Source organism: Calypte anna, chromosome 5 (genome assembly GCF_003957555.1).
Source record: "Calypte anna isolate BGI_N300 chromosome 5, bCalAnn1_v1.p, whole genome shotgun sequence".
Lineage (NCBI taxonomy): Eukaryota > Metazoa > Chordata > Aves > Apodiformes > Trochilidae > Calypte > Calypte anna.
Genome location: NC_044250.1, coordinates 11942680 through 11955541, shown reverse-complemented (window position 1 = coordinate 11955541; position 12862 = coordinate 11942680). Strand labels below are relative to the sequence as shown.

General features: G+C 44.6%; 1 protein-coding gene across 1 annotated transcript in view; it reads left to right on the top strand.

Moving 5' to 3' along the window:
* SERGEF (secretion regulating guanine nucleotide exchange factor) overlaps positions 1 to 12862 on the top strand; it is a 139035-nt gene that overhangs the window by 6760 nt on the left and 119413 nt on the right. The window contains exon 8 of the mRNA XM_030451437.1: positions 3450 to 3608. Coding sequence (XP_030307297.1) covers positions 3450 to 3608 — 159 coding nt within the window. The remainder of the gene's footprint in view (positions 1 to 3449; positions 3609 to 12862) is intronic.

Sequence of the window (12862 nt, the reverse complement as noted above, 5' to 3'; positions counted from 1 at the left end):
AGCTGCAGCATGGTGGATTGGTGAGTGCATTGGTGAGTGCTGCAGACTGGATTGGTGAGTGCTGGAAGCAGTGCAAGCCTTTGTCCATGGGGAAAGGGTCTTGGGCAGCTGTCCCAAAAAGACTCCTGTGGCTGTTCTGCTTCTGCTGTGAGCTTCTGTGTAGGGACACAAGGTGGGCTGGAACTATCTTAGGTAGCTCCAATATAGCTGTGTAGATCTGGGGGAGGTAATGTTAGAGCAAAGGGCTTATTTAAAGCAGTCAGAAGTTGGTTTAATCACTTACGGACTTCTGTAATGTCTGCCGTTTGTTTTCTGGTCTTTAGGCAGTGCTTCTCCCATGCTGAGGTATGAAGTATCCAGTAATAAAAATCTAATAAGAATTTTTTTTTTTTTGGACTAGAAAGGGAAACAATAGCTTTTTTTGCTGTACTCTCACAGTTTTGAAGTGTGAAAAATATATGTAACCCTGTGAAGAGTCATCTTTGCCAAATGTTATAGGAGGAAGTTCTTAGCAAATATGTAGCCATCTGGTACCTCTGTCATCATCAAATGGAGTATTGGAGTATTTGCTCTACAGAGCAGATCTACAGAGATTGGGTTGTATGGGGAGATGTTGTAAGAAGTGACCCCGAACCCCCCGTGCCGTGAGGGGAGGCGGCAGTGAAGCCATTTGGGCCCATGTGGAAGGGAGGGCGGGAAGGGATTGAGGTCTGGCCATGTTTTCTCTTTCTCCCTGATTAAATTAGTGGGGTTTTTTGTGTTTTTTTGTTTTGTTTTGTTTTGTTTTGTTTTTTCCCTGAAACCCCCCTCCCTGTCCTTGTCTCAATTATTGAGCCTTAGGGTGGATTTTCTCCTCTTTGTCCCAGTGTTGGTGGGGGTGAGCGAGCGGAGGCCTGGTTGGTACCGGCTGGGCCTGACCCGTGACAGGGAGTTAGTGCTCTGGGTTTGTGTCAGCACATTTTTCTTTTGTGCTTTTTTATTGAAGAGAGCAGTGTTTGGCAGCAGGGGAACCAAGGGTAACAAAGTGCCAAAGATTTTAATAATGCAATACTATGGCTTCCCTTCATCCTGCAAGATACTTATTATTTAAAACACTTTGTATTTTGAAGATACTCCTGGCAGTAATATCTTTACTATATCAAGTACTACTTAGATGAGCATTTTTTTTCCCTAGGAATCTCACACTGTGTTGGAGTTTTCTTTGGCTCTGTTTCATGAGCCACCTGCTGGTAGGATGCCAGCCACCTGCAGTCAGGCAGCTTTTATACACAGGCAGGGTTCTTGCAAAAATGAATGGTATTTCCTTTAAATGGAGGTTTTTTTAAAAAAAGGGATTGTAGTCTACCTGTATCCAAACAGGCCTGAAACTCCATTGAAGAGAACACGGTGGTAAGTCCCACTGTCTAAGTTTTTTTGTTAAAACTTACTCCAGATATGAGAGGAGGGGTGAGCATGTGACATTTCCTAGGATAAAGAAAATGCACTTTCTGGAGAAAAAAAAAAGAGGTGATAGAGGCAGTGCATGTTAGTTGTGGAAGTATGAATGGGGGTTTTCTTTGTTGGAACAACTTGGTTCCATCACATTTTTTTTTCCTTTTTAGTTTTTTTTTCCCCAGAGTTTAGATGTATTTCACTCTGGGAAGGAATGTATCTATCAATTTTAGTGGAGAATTTTAATGAAACAATTACTTGCTTTTTTGTTGTTGTTTTTAATTGAGGCATATTGTTTTATTGAGTAATGTTGGGAGTCCTGCAGATGGCTGTCAATAAGGTATTACTGTCATTTTCCCCTACTCCTTCTTGTTGTGCACCAGCAGTAATATAGTAGAATTCTCCTGGCTTACTCTTTCTGTTAATGTTTCCAAACTGAGATAATTAAATGTTGTACTACAAGACCTACCTTATTTTATTCTGTTTTCTCTTTCTGGGCTCATGATCATTTACTTCATGTGTACAAGATTTACTTGTGCTTGTACAGGGTGGCAAAGGAGGCCTGGTGCAGCTCGTGTTCTTTTAAGTGTTTATTGTGGACTGTAATTTTTTTTTTTTTTACCGTGGAGGCCTAGGACCTGGGTGGGATGGTTCTGTGCTTAAAAGATTGAAGTAATGCTACACAACATTTGCAGAAGGACTCATCTGAACAGTCATCATGTTACTCTCAATTGGTCCTTAGGCTGTAAGCAACTCCAACTCACAGCAGTGAAACATATGAAGCAATGTGGATGCTTCTGTAAATATAATTATCCCTGTGGGTGGAATCCTGGATCAGGCTTATTCTAGAAAAGGGGTGGGGGGAGGAAAGTCATTACTTAGAGAAGTCTCTCACTAGTTGTCTAGTATTGTTTTGAGGCATGATGACTTAATTTTTGCCTTGTGATGTTTAGTACCTGCTTTAGTTGGTAAATTCCTTTACAAAGTGACTGAGCCCCATTCAGCAATACGGGAAAATGGCCGCTTAGGGCTGGTAGATTCAAGGTTGGTGTTAAAACAGAAACCCGTAGGCCGATTGTTGGTGGTGCTGTGGGTAGGGTTCCATGTGAGGGTTAAGGGCAGCCAAAGATTTCAGTGGTCACTCTTTACATTTGTTTGCCAGTCCCGATTGTTCGGACTTTTGGGAGCCCATTCAGCGATCCGGGCAAATGGCCGCTTAGGGCTGGTAGATTCAAGGTTGGTGGTAAAACAGAAACCCGTAGGCTGATTGTTGGTGGTGCTGTGGGTAAGGTTCCATGTGAGGGTTAAGGGCAGCCAAAGTTTTCAGTGGTCACTCTTTGATTTGTTTGCCAGTCCCAATTGTTCAGACTTTTGGGATCCCCCTTCTATTGGGGATTTTCTGAATTTACTCAAGCTGTAGAAGGCAGGAGGATTATAAGCAGAGCTAGGAGTCTGTAGCTCTTGTAGAGAGGCTGGGAGTTCAGCTAGACTTTAAAAAGACCCAGGTACTGGAAGGGTGTTAAATTACTTCTTATATTTAAAAAGTTCTTTACTGGAATGAACCAAAGCTTTGGGGTGGAGATAATAGCTATCCTGCAAGAATGGAATAGGTTGAGAGGAGTTGCTTGGTTAGTGCCCCCAAAATGCTTTTGTATTTTTTCTCAGAGAAGTTGACTACTGTGGTTAGTTTTATTAGAAAACTTGTCATTTTCTATATAAATATCTTTAAATCTTCTTTGAGAGGCTTTGAGGTTTAGGCAGTCTGACCTGAATGCTGTGGTTCTTTCAGGGAGTTGGTGTAGCCCTCAGAAACCAGGCTATGCTGTTAAGGCCCTTGCAGATATTCCTGTTATCCCAGTTACAGTGTTTGTGCAGGTGGTAAAGACTGGTAGGAAAAAGCATAGAGTGAAAACATAAATTGAGTGAAGTATTTTTAGTGTCACTGACTTGAGACAGAGCCCCTGTCTGGTGTTGGTCTATGTGTATCACTTTCAACAAATTTTTCTTCTCTGTTGCAGATGAAGGACACCTCTATGTCTGGGGTAGCAACAAACATGGGCAGCTAGTGAGCAAAGAGATGTTTCTTGTTGAACCCAAGAAGATTGACACTCAACTTTTTTCACATGACAAGATTGGAGTAGTTTGGAGTGGCTGGACCCATTTGGTGGCACAAACAGGTAGGTTTTATCCAGAAAGCAGCAACATATGGCACTGAAGCAGGAGATTGTTTTTATTGCCTGCAAGCAGTGCTCTTTCTCACTGATACTGATTGGATGCAGAGTTTTGCATTCATCTGAGCAGCAGCTCTATCTTGAAAATAAGGACATGCATCCTTTGGCTTCTATCCTTGGAGTGTTGTTTCACTTACACATCAGAAGGTATAGCACCTTCATAAATGCAGTAACACCTGTGTGTACACAGTAGAGAGATGCAACCTCTCTGCATCACCAGGTTGCTGCTGTACCAGAATATATGTGAGTTTCTAAAGGTCATTCTGCTGGGTGAATTGTGACTTCTTCTTTGAAGATAAAAGAATTTGGTGGAAAATTTGCTTCTGAAAATAAGAGGTAAGTGCAGCTTCCAAGATGCATGACTAAAGTTCGCAGCAAGGTGGGGGCAAAACTCTCATTCAGGGCACAGGAATTAGGGAGGGGCGAGATAATCCTCAGCAAATGTCTGTCTGAAACGTGTGGGGGCATAAATGTTGTACCATCCCCATGTCACCTAAGTGTTAGTTGAGGATCTTAAGAGCAGACATAGCTGAGAACTCTCTGCATCTGATATCCTGTTTGAGAAGACACAGTCTTATTGCAGTAAGTGAAATAAATTACAGGCTTTGGACAACTTTGCTAACCTACCTGTACTCCAAGAGTGACCTTAGCTTTTCATGCTGTTGTTCTAAGTAGCTGCACTTGAAATTAACAGAATGTTTTTCAATCAGTGTCTGCTCTAGGACTGATAATGTCTATAGTTACTGCTGGAGCATGGTATGCAGAACCAAAGCCCTGCTGGGTTCTGCAAAACATCTCCACAGGTGCAGGAGTTGGACTTGGTGATCCTGATGGGTCCCTTCCAACTCAGCATATTCTATGGTTGTGCTCTGGGAATAAAATATATGCTCTTCTTTGGGCAGGACTGGACCTGACAGGTGAGCAAAATTGACCAAAGTATATTCCATCCCATACACATCATACTTAGGATAAATTTGAGGGTCACTCAAATACTTAGGATCATGAGGGTCAGGCTTTCTTCATCCATGGGTGGCATCCTGGGAGGGTTCTCTGCATCTGCCTGTGATCCCATGCCCTCCTGAATCTGTGCATCCCTCCATCTGCTGCTGCCCCCAGGAGCCCACTTTGGGACTTTTCCAGCTCTGTGGTTACAGATGAAAGCCTTTTTCCTGGGGTGACATTGGAAATAGAAGAGCCTGTTGATCTGTCAGGATGTAACCTGTTTGTTAGGAAAACTGCAGAAGGGGTCACAGATCTGTTACTGATGTTTACTGGGTTCTGTAATGAGGAGTACTGCTGAAGGTACAGGCCTTCAGCATGGGCAGTTTTACTTAAATGAAGTATTTACATGCCCAAAGGTCAGCATGTGTTTAAGTGTTGTTTAATTAGTGCTGTAATCCTGAAACAGTCACACAGTGATGTCCCTTGCTCTGTGAGAAAAATGTCTGTCTTAATTACTGTATGCTGTGAACTCTTGGTTCTAGAATTTGGATGGATGTGATGCATGACCAGAAAAACACATTGTTTATGCATTGTGTTTCATAGCATTCATTGCTTGACATCAAAGTGCATGAGGGAAATGTTATGTAAAAAAACCTGCATTGCTCTAGTTGCTGTCCTAGCTAGTTAAAAGAAATGATTGATCCTCTGCTTTTTAGAGGATGCTATAATTGAAAATTTCAGGTCTGTAATCAATGCTATGTGCTGCTTGGAAACTTTTCAGGTAGAGTAAAGGAATTTATCTCCAAATGTATAACTTTTGATTAAGTGTTTAGCATCATTCTCACTGCAACCGAATGGTTGAAAAAAAGGACATTAGTTAGGGTAACCTAATTTTTAAAAGAGTATCTCTCTAAAATATGGTTTGCTTTGTTTCACTATTTCTTAATAATGCATACTCACGAAGTAAAACTTCCCCTAAAGTTTAGTCAGTTTAGTGTTTCACATAGTTGGTACTTATAGAAATGAAATGGAACACTTCAGGTGATTTTAACAAGAAAAAGAAAATATGTTGAATGATTAGCAGGGATTCTTTTTTAATATCTGAAAAAAATGCAAGTAAAAATAGGCTGACTTTTTACCCCTGCATTAGAAAACTGAGCAAGCAATGCAGTAGCATAAGTTATTGCTGAAACTTTTAAATCTCATTGAAAGTCAATGGACCTGAACATAAATCATCCAAAACAAGATTTTGAATGGCCTTTGGCAGCCTCTCGATACCAATAAGAATCTCAAGGGGTTTTCAAGGGTTGCTTAACTCCTAGATGTAGCATGAGAACTGAACTGTTTCTTAACAGTCACTCACAGCCTGTGATTAATTTGCAGCTAAGTAACTGAAAAATGCAGCCTACTTGAAACTTCCCTGCATGCAGTTCTTCCTCCCTTATTTTTACTTCCTTTCAGCAAAGGAGGAAATAGTGCTTCAGTTTCCTGGTACTGGAGTCACATAAATCAGTCTCAAAACTTTTCCTGAGCACGTTCCTTCCCAGAATATCTATACCTATTTATATATATATTGTAGATTTAGTGCTGTCGTGTTATGCAAATATAAACATGCACATAGAAATTTAAAAAAAAAAGATGGATAAATTTAGAATTTTAAATCTCTTCAAAAGTCATCGTGTTATTTTTAACTGGGTTGTTTAATAAATAAGCTCTCTTAATCTGGCCTGGTTTAATTATCTAAGTATTCTCTGAATACATTCACTAATCTACTTTCATGTCCCATCACATGAAATTAGGCCTTATTTGAACTCTATAGATAAAGAATTCCAAGTTCTTCCCCCCAGAAGGGGTTTGAATGCTGTTTAAATGGTATTTCTGCTGCCTACGCAAAATGGCCTGCAGAGAAAAAGTCTTGGAAGAACACAGTGGCTTGACATAGTCTGGAGACTATTCTGAATCCTCATTCTAAATGTTCATCAGAATTTGTGTGAGTCTTCGAGTGTCCCTTGATGTCATTTAGGCTGCATAAAACCATTTTGAAGTAGTCTGGCATGTTAGTGGACCTACCCATCTGTTTTTTCCTAAAGCAAATGAAAAATGACTCCTTCCGAACACTGGGAGCAAACTGAGCAAATATTTCTATGTAAGTGGCCTGAGAACAAGGCTTTCCTGCTCTAAGTGCACTTATATGTGCTTTCTCTCTTGCCAGTCCTAGGTAAAACTCAGGCTTTGCTGGTGAGTGGTGCAGCAAATGTGTAACTGCAGGGAGGTGAAGTGGAAGGACACTGCTCCCTGCTGCTGGGCACTGCAGTTTCAGCCCACTAGAGGTCCTTTCTAGTTTTCTTTTGAATCAAGATTCAGCAGCCTTCATCATACTGGAAAGCATCCTTCCTTTGCTTTGAGTTTTTCAGCAGCTTCCTAGGACAGTAAATACTGTTTTTTACTTTTATTTTTTTTTTAATTTATTTTTCATATTAAATGTTTGTCTGTGATACCAATAAGGCATCTGTATTATGGGGACTATCCTTTCCTCTTTTTAGTCACTATAGTTGACTGTCAGTTTTAAACCCTAGCCCCTGACATTCTTTTTAAGATGATGTATTTAATTTGATAGGATGCTGAGCTTTGGGAGAACAGGTAAAATACTAATAATCAGCTAAATCAAAAACTGCAAATTGATAGGGATCCCTGAGCCCCTCTGAAGCAGAACTTCCAAAATGACTGTTTAAGAAAGAAAATCCTTTGTATATCTGCCTCAGACTAAGTAAACTAGCTAAAAACTGGTAAATGCACTGCTTTTCTATGGTCTTGGTTCTGTGGTTTTGGGGTGCATGGTTGTTCTTACCTCTTCCTTACAATTCTGTAGCTGAATGTTATGAAGCAGTGGGAGCTTTTGCTTCAGAGCCTTCCTGTTACATTCCCTGCTGAAGTAATAAATGCTGCTGATCTTGTGCAATGCAACAAAGAATGTCAGCTGAAGTTGCATGGATTTTGAAGCAGCAGTAGCTGCCACAGGAGAGATCATGTGAGTTGTTCCAAAGTATGCTGTTGAATTCTGCCTCTGTGCCCCAGTGTTAATTTTTGCTTGACAGAAATATAACCTCTGGAAGACATTCACCTGATGGTAGGTTTTTTGTTGTTGTTTTTTTAAAAACACCAAGACTTGTCTTTGTCTTAAAAGTATGTGGGATGGGATTTTCTAGTATGTGAGGCTTTAACTTGTGTGTATTTCTAAGCATTCAGCTGACTTAGCAGGATTTTTGAGTGCTCTGAAAATACCGTGGCTGACATCTACGTTTTAGCACTTGAGTCTAGTATGTACAAAAGTGTGGTTAGCAACTCATGTCTTCATGAAAAATCACTTTTCTTTCTACTTTTTCTGTGTACTGCTCTATGGCTTGATTTCCTCCTAGGAAAGAATGAACATTATTTTATATACAGCCCATAAAAATGTTGTTTTACTTAGAAGTATTGTTGAAATTAAAAGTTTATGATTAATTCCTACTATACAATGGGAATATGTATTAGTTTTGCTTAACTTAGAATTATTTGGGTGATGATCTCTAGGTGAGTTTTCATTTTGGCAGTATGTTTTGGGTACTTTTTTTTTTTATAGCTCTGTGAATGGAAGCATAGACTATGAGGGTACTACTACCACAAAGAAAGATGAACCTGCTGCATAGTTGTGCTGTTTTTAAAGTTCTGGTTTTCTATAGGAGGAGGAGTTCTGTCAAGCCCAGATTGTGGCACTATAATGAAAACTCATGTGCAGCTCTCATTTTTCTGTAATTCCTATATGAACTTCAGTAGGTACATGTGCTCTGTGTGGATCCCAAACAGCTGAGAACAAGATCTGCAGATGAAGGGGAATAGCATTTAACCTACATCCCTTAGGATAAACTTTAGGTTTGGGGGATATTCTGCTGCATTTAAGAGCTTTTCTGATTCAGCTCTGCTTTCTTATTTGTCCAGTATTGTGAGAAACACAGTATGTAATAAGAATAAAATAATCAAAATACTTATAAAGTTGTTTCTTGTGGCAAAGACATGGATGATAAGATATTAGCATCTGATTCATATAGAATAGAAATGCTAGGAGGTGTGGGATTTCCTTAGGCAAATCATTCCTGTTTGCCATTTAATGACACCCAGTGTCATTTAATAAAAAGAAAAATGGTACAGAACATTGTGAAGACTAAGATCTATTCAGGGACGATTATTTATATCACTTTTGCTTTTTATCATGAATTTAGGAAATCTTATTATTCTGGGATTTCTAAATACTTGCCTTTGCAGAGCTTCCCAAAATAGAGAGAAAATCCTTGTGGAATATGTTCTTCTACTTGTCCTTTGCACCGTGAAGTAGTTATCAAACTGAAAACCCCTGTGGCATTCCTCATTCTGAGTTTTGGACCTTTATAACAGCCAGATGTTGTTTTTTGAAATTTGCTGTACAAAGAGATGTGCCTACACAGACACTTGTGCCTGCTAGTGGCAGAGCTGACTAGAACTTTACCAGTTAATTTAAAAGAAAATGGACAAAAGAACTGCCATAAGATAAGCTCATGTAACTAAATTTAGCAAGCAATCTGCATTTTAAGGCATTGCCATTAAAAAGCTAAAAATGAGATATGTATTGTAGTTTGCATCTAAAATAAGCCAGAGGCAGAGCTGCTGAGACAGTTGTGTCTCTAATGATGAGTGGAGAGAAATGAGAGCGAATTCTCTCATCTTGCAGAATGAGTACAGAGAATGATAAGTGCTTCAACTCTCTGTCTGCCTGCCTCAAAATCCATTCCCCAGCTTTGTTTCATGATTCCAGGATGCATGGTGCTGGCAGTGCCATGCTCAGAGGAGAGTGAGATATGTTTGCTGGACACAGGTGTCTCCTAGGATGTCTCCTAGGATGGAATGTTGGAGCTCGCGGAATGTTGGAGCTCATGGAATGTGGAATACTGGGAGTTCTGCCACTGCAAGAAGTTGATGATGGCAGAAATCGAGGAGCATCTGGGAAATGCTCTTCATGATGAGGTTTAGTTTTTGGTAGTCCTGCCAGAAGCAGGGAGCTAGACTTCATGATCCTTATGGCTTCCTTCCAACTCGAGGTATTCTATGATACTCATCTGTAAGTGTACAAGTTGTCACTAACATGGATGGCAATAATTTTTAAAAAATCATTTCAGTCTAGAGAGTTGGAAGGGACCTTAGGGATCATCTAGTTCCAAACTCCTTGCCAAGGGCAGGGACACCTTCCCCTAGAGCAGGCTGGTCAAGGCACTGTCCAACCGGGCCTGAATGGCCCCAGGGCTGCAGGGCTCAGGGCTGGCTTTTTGCGTGGGGCAGAGTGTCTCCTGGCTTCCCTGCCAGAAGAGCTGCTTCCCCTGGGAATAGACGAGAGACTCACACCCCGCCATGACTGTCACAGCCCTGGGGACAGCTTGGTGACCTTCAAGGCTGGGCAGATCTGATTTTGGGCTCAGCATATCTGCAATGCTTCTGCAGGTCCTTTGGTGCCATTTCCTGCAGCCCCTGCATTCCTCCCCATCCCAGGAAGGCACACAGAGGTTCTGGACAAAATGTTTTTAAATGAAAAAGGGTTTTTTTAATGAAACAAACAAACCAGAAGAAAACAGTCATCAATGCTACTAAACAATCACTAAAGCCCCTCCCATCATCCCTCCCTCCCTCCCTCCCTCCCATCATCCCTCCCTCCCGCCCTCCTTCCATCTCTCCCTCCCACCCTCTGTTCCATCTTCCCTCCCTCCCTCCCTCCCTCCCTCCCTCCCTCCCTCCCTCTCTTCATCCACTGTCCCTTCCTGCCTCCTTCCCCCTCTCTCTACCTACCTCCCTCCCTCTCTCTCCCTCCCTTCCCTCCCTCCTTCTCTCTACCTCCCTCGCTCTCTTCCATCCTCCTTCCGTCTATCCCTCTCTTTCTCCCTCTCTTACATACTCCCTCCTTCCATCTCTTACATCCTCCCTCTGTCCCTCCCTTCTCTCGCCCCTCTCCTCCCTCCCCCCCTCCATCCTCTCCCTCCCCCCCTCCCTCTCTCCCCCCCTCTCCCTCCCTCTCTCTATCCCTCCCTCCCTCTCTTCTATCCTCCCTCCCTCCCTCCCTCCCTCCCTCCCATCATCCCTCCCTCTCTTCCTTTCTTCCATCCTCTGTCCCTCCCGCCCTCCTTCCATCTCTCCCTCCCACCCTCTGTTCCATCTTCCCTCTCTCCCTCCCTCCCTCCCTCCCTCCCTCCCTCCCCTCCCTCCCTCCCTCTCTTCAATCCACTGTCCCTTCCCTGCCTCCTTCCCCCTCTCTCTACCTCCCTCCCTCCCTCTCTCTCCTCCCTTCCCTCCCTCCTTCTCTCTACCTCCCTCGCTCTTCTTCATCCTCCTTCCGTCTATCCCTCTCTTTCTCCCTCTCTTACATATCCCTCCTTCCATCTCTTACATCCTCCCTCTGTCCCTCCCTTCTCTCGCCCTCACTCCTCCCTTCCTCCATCCCTCCTCCCTCCCTCTCTCCCCCCTCTCCCTCCCTCCCTCCATCCCTCCCTCCCTCTCTTCTATCCTCCCTCCCTCCCTCCCTCCCTGCCTTCCTCCCCTCCTCTTCTCTCCCTCGCCTTCCCCACCCCCTGATCCCTGCCACAGGCCTAACCCCTCCCTCCTTCCCCAGCCCCGTCTATGGGAGCCTTGCGTTTGCCCCTGTTTTGGGGCACTTTTGTCTTCCCCTGCTCGTTCCCTGGCTTGCCCAGGTGGATGGTGTGCTGGGACGTGGTGCCTTGGGGTGGTGGGCAGCTCTGTCCCCACACGCTGCTGGACATCTTCAGCCCTTCTCTTGATGGCCTTGCGGGGCTGGACGCTCCGTCTGCCGCTCAGAGCCCCCAGGGTGGCCATCCAAGGTCCTCAGAGTCTTTTTTGGCAGGCCTCCCCAGAGCACACCGCCTGACTGGTTGGAATTGCCAGGGTGCCCCTGATGGCGTGGAACACCGAGGGCAGCAGATGGGCTCGGGGTGCTGTCACACTCGAGAGGTTGTCCTCCCTCCATTGGGACATCAGTCTCCAGGGAGATGTCAAGCCCTGGCAGACTGTCCTCCTCCATGAGGACGTCACTCTCGAGGGTGATGTCAAGATCCCCGACGGTGTCCACTTCCATAGGGACATCACCACCCCCTGGGCTGCCACTGCCCAGGGCTGTCCCCGGTGGGCTGGCTGTGGCAGACAAGTTGTTCTGTGTCTGCAGCCCGTGAGGTGGTGATAGCCAGGGAGTAATGGTGATGCCACTGGGGGTGCTGAGGCCACTGCTCCCCTGTTGAGAGCTGGAGGGTGCCAAGACTGGAGGCTGGCCCTGGGGGGCCCATTGGTTGGGCCAGGCCTGGGGTCCCCTGCGGGCAGGAGGTGGCAGACAAGCAGGGCTGTGGCCAGCAGCAGAGCTGGTTGGTGGAGGCAGGTTGGTGGTTCTCCTGTGACCGCCCAGGCCGTGAGAGTTGAAGCAGCTGCCCGAGGGAGCCATTTGCAGACCTGCAGAGATGGGTGGGAGATGCAGTGGGCTGTGAGCCAGGGGTGTGTACCTGGGCACCCACTTGAGCTCCCCACCTGAGGGAAACGTACCTGAGCTTGGGTGCAGGGACCATGCTGAGCCCCCGTGCCACAGCTGCCAGGTAGACAGAGCTGCTGTGTTGGCTGGAGGTGATGGGAGAGTTGGAAAGGGGAAAGGAGGGATGCTGGAGGTGCCTGGGCTGATGGGGATGCCGTAGGAGGTGTTGGGAAACAGGAATGGCTGTGGTAGCCAGGGCGCTGGGAGGGCCCAGGGCCCATGTGGCGAGGTCCCTGGTGCTGGCAGTGCCATGCTCAGAGGAGAGTGAGATATGTTTGCTGGACACAGGTGTCTCCTAGGATGTCTCCTAGGATGGAATGTTGGAGCTCGCGGAATGTTGGAGCTCATGGAATGTGGAATACTGGGAGTTCTGCCACTGCCAAGAAGTTGATGATGGCAGAAATCGAGGAGCATCTGGGAAATGCTCTTCATGATGAGGTTTAGTTTTTGGTAGTCCTGCCAGAAGCAGGGAGCTAGACTTCATGATCCTTATGGCTTCCTTCCAACTCGAGGTATTCTATGATACTCATCTGTAAGTGTACAAGTTGTCACTAACATGGATGGCAAATAATTTTTAAAAAATCATTTCAGTCTAGAGAGTTGGAAGGGACCTTAGGGATCATCTAGTTCCAAACTCCTTGCCAAGGGCAGGGACACCTTCCCCTAGAGCAGG